The sequence below is a fragment of the Trichechus manatus genome, unplaced genomic scaffold (assembly GCF_000243295.1).
Source record: "Trichechus manatus latirostris isolate Lorelei unplaced genomic scaffold, TriManLat1.0 scaffold00111, whole genome shotgun sequence".
Classification (NCBI taxonomy): domain Eukaryota; kingdom Metazoa; phylum Chordata; class Mammalia; order Sirenia; family Trichechidae; genus Trichechus; species Trichechus manatus.
In genome coordinates, this window is record NW_004444047.1 from 3,288,999 (window position 1) to 3,291,100 (window position 2,102).

Genomic DNA, 2,102 nt, shown 5'->3' on the forward strand with positions numbered 1-2,102 from the left:
GATATCTGGGCCTCGGAGTGCCCGAATCAACATGAGAGGCCGGGCCAGGGAAATGATTCCGGGTCAGGGAGCCGGAGGCAGGGGCAGACAGACAGATGGACCATCTGCCTAGGGGGAGACCTTCCCGGCACCTTCTCCTGGGCCGTCTGGCGCCACAGAGGAGGGTGCCCCTGCCTAGCCCCTCAGGCTCAGAGTGCGGCCCGGTCCCCTGCAGCTCCGCTTGGCCGAAGTGGGGAAGGAGCTGGGTTTGCAAGGAGGCTAGGTCCTGCCACCTAAGCACTGATTTCCAGCCCCAGTGATCCCTCCAGACACACGCGGAATAAAAGCATCCCTTCCCTGCATCCAGCTGTCCCTGTCCTCACCGCACGACAGGCCGACAGGTGGTGGCGGTGGAGGCAGTGGCAGCTCCAGTGACAGTGACGACTGACACAAGCTTTTGTTGAGATCTCATGAATGCTGGCTGAGTTGGGTGCCTTGCTCTCAGGGTCACGAATCACCCAGATCCCAGAGACTGATGCCCCCATGGTGAGGCCAGGGTGGGGACGGAGCAGGGTCCCTGAGGCTTGAGTACAGCGTTCCTCGCCCCACCTCGCTGGGAGCACCTGCCTTTCATTTGGTTTTCCTCCCCCCAAAGGAAAATTTCCGGTGGTGAGACATGGCCCCCAAGCCCAGGCACGGGAAATGGCAGTGACACCGCGGAGCCACCATTTGGTGGCCCCCTGTACCAAATGCTAGTGGCCCACGGCTCCACCTTCACCTGCCTCATGGCTAGTCATACCTGTCCCCAGAAATGGCAGCTAATCAGCCCTTCTCCCTCCAGCCATGGCCACAGCACCTCGGCCCGCTGCCTGCCCACCAGCTCCTGGCCCAGCTCCCAGCTCCGCAGGCATGGGGATTGGAGTGCCCAGGAGGAGGGATGGTGCTCCCTCCCCACAAGCTGAGGGGCCACCAGCTCCAATGAACACAAAGCCTCAGAAAGTGTCCAGAAAATGTCCCTTTTTATTCCATACGCAAATAAGTAGATTCACTTAAAAAAAAAAAAAAAAGTCTTTGCTGGCCAGGGAGAGGCCCCGTCTGGGGGAAGAGTGCAGCCAACTTGCCGTGCTCCCAGAGGCAGCCTCTGTGCCCCTTTCTCCTGGCAGGGGCTCGCTCTCACCGGTTGGGAGAGGTGGGAGGGAGCCTAACGCCAGGCCCTCCCGCCAGGCCTGCTGCCCAGGTCCTGTAGTCCCAGGAGAGGGACGTTTGGTGTTGGAGGGGCAGTAGGGAGGGTCTCCTTGGAGGCAGCGTGGACTGCGTGTGTGGTTTATCTGCTGTGGGCCAGGCTCCGACCGGGAGCAGTTCCAGGGGGCTAGACAAATTTGCTCCTCCACTCCTCTGTGTGGGCGCCTGGCGCTGGAGACTCTGGATTTCTGTCTCTGGGATGCGCCCTTCCCTGCGGGGATCCAGCCTTGCACTGTTCAGGGCGCCAGGGATGCAGGCGTCCCCCTTACATTCTGGTCGCGCTCCCGGCAGGCCCGGGCCGTTCGGAGCGGCGGGCCGTTCGGAGGGCCGCAGCCGGGTCGCGACGCCCCTGGCACGTTCACAGAGGTCCGCGCGGCCGTGGGGATCGGTGGGGCGCTCACACCAAGCCGGGCATCTGCGCCCGCAGGAAGGGCACGGAGGCGGCGGCCGGGAAGGCGGCCAGCGGGTAGGCTAGAGCCCCGGAAAAGCCGAGCAGCGGCGGGGGAGGCGCGGGGGCAGCAGGCGCTAGCGGGAAGGGCAGCGCGGCGGGCGGCCCGGCGGGCGCGGCCGGGGAGCGCTCGTGGTAGAGCACGGGCACGCGGACGATGCGCTGCGCCGCGGCGTGGCTCAGGTTGGCTGCCTCCAGCTCGGCCGCCAGCTGCCGCTTCCACTTGTTGCGACGGTTCTGGAACCAAATCTTCACTTGCGTCTCGGTGAGCTGCAGCGAGGCGGCCAGGCCCGCGCGCTCGGCGCTGCTCAGGTAGCGCTTCAGGTCGAAGGTGGACTCCAGCTGGAAGACCTGGCTGCGTGAGAAGACCGTACGCGTCTTCTTCTTGCGGCCGCCGCCGCCGCCAACGCCGCGCGCCTCCGCCGCCGCCGCC

General features: G+C 65.3%; 1 protein-coding gene across 1 annotated transcript in view; it reads right to left on the reverse strand.

Annotated features, from left to right (window-relative positions):
* Window positions 1-1,618: 1,618 nt before the first annotated feature.
* The window catches only part of HMX1 (H6 family homeobox 1), a 4,866-nt gene continuing 4,382 nt past the window's right edge, over window positions 1,619-2,102 (reverse strand). The window contains exon 8 of the mRNA XM_004383555.1: window positions 1,619-2,102. This exon is cut by the window's right edge and continues 42 nt beyond it. Within this exon, the coding sequence (XP_004383612.1) occupies window positions 1,619-2,102 (484 nt within the window).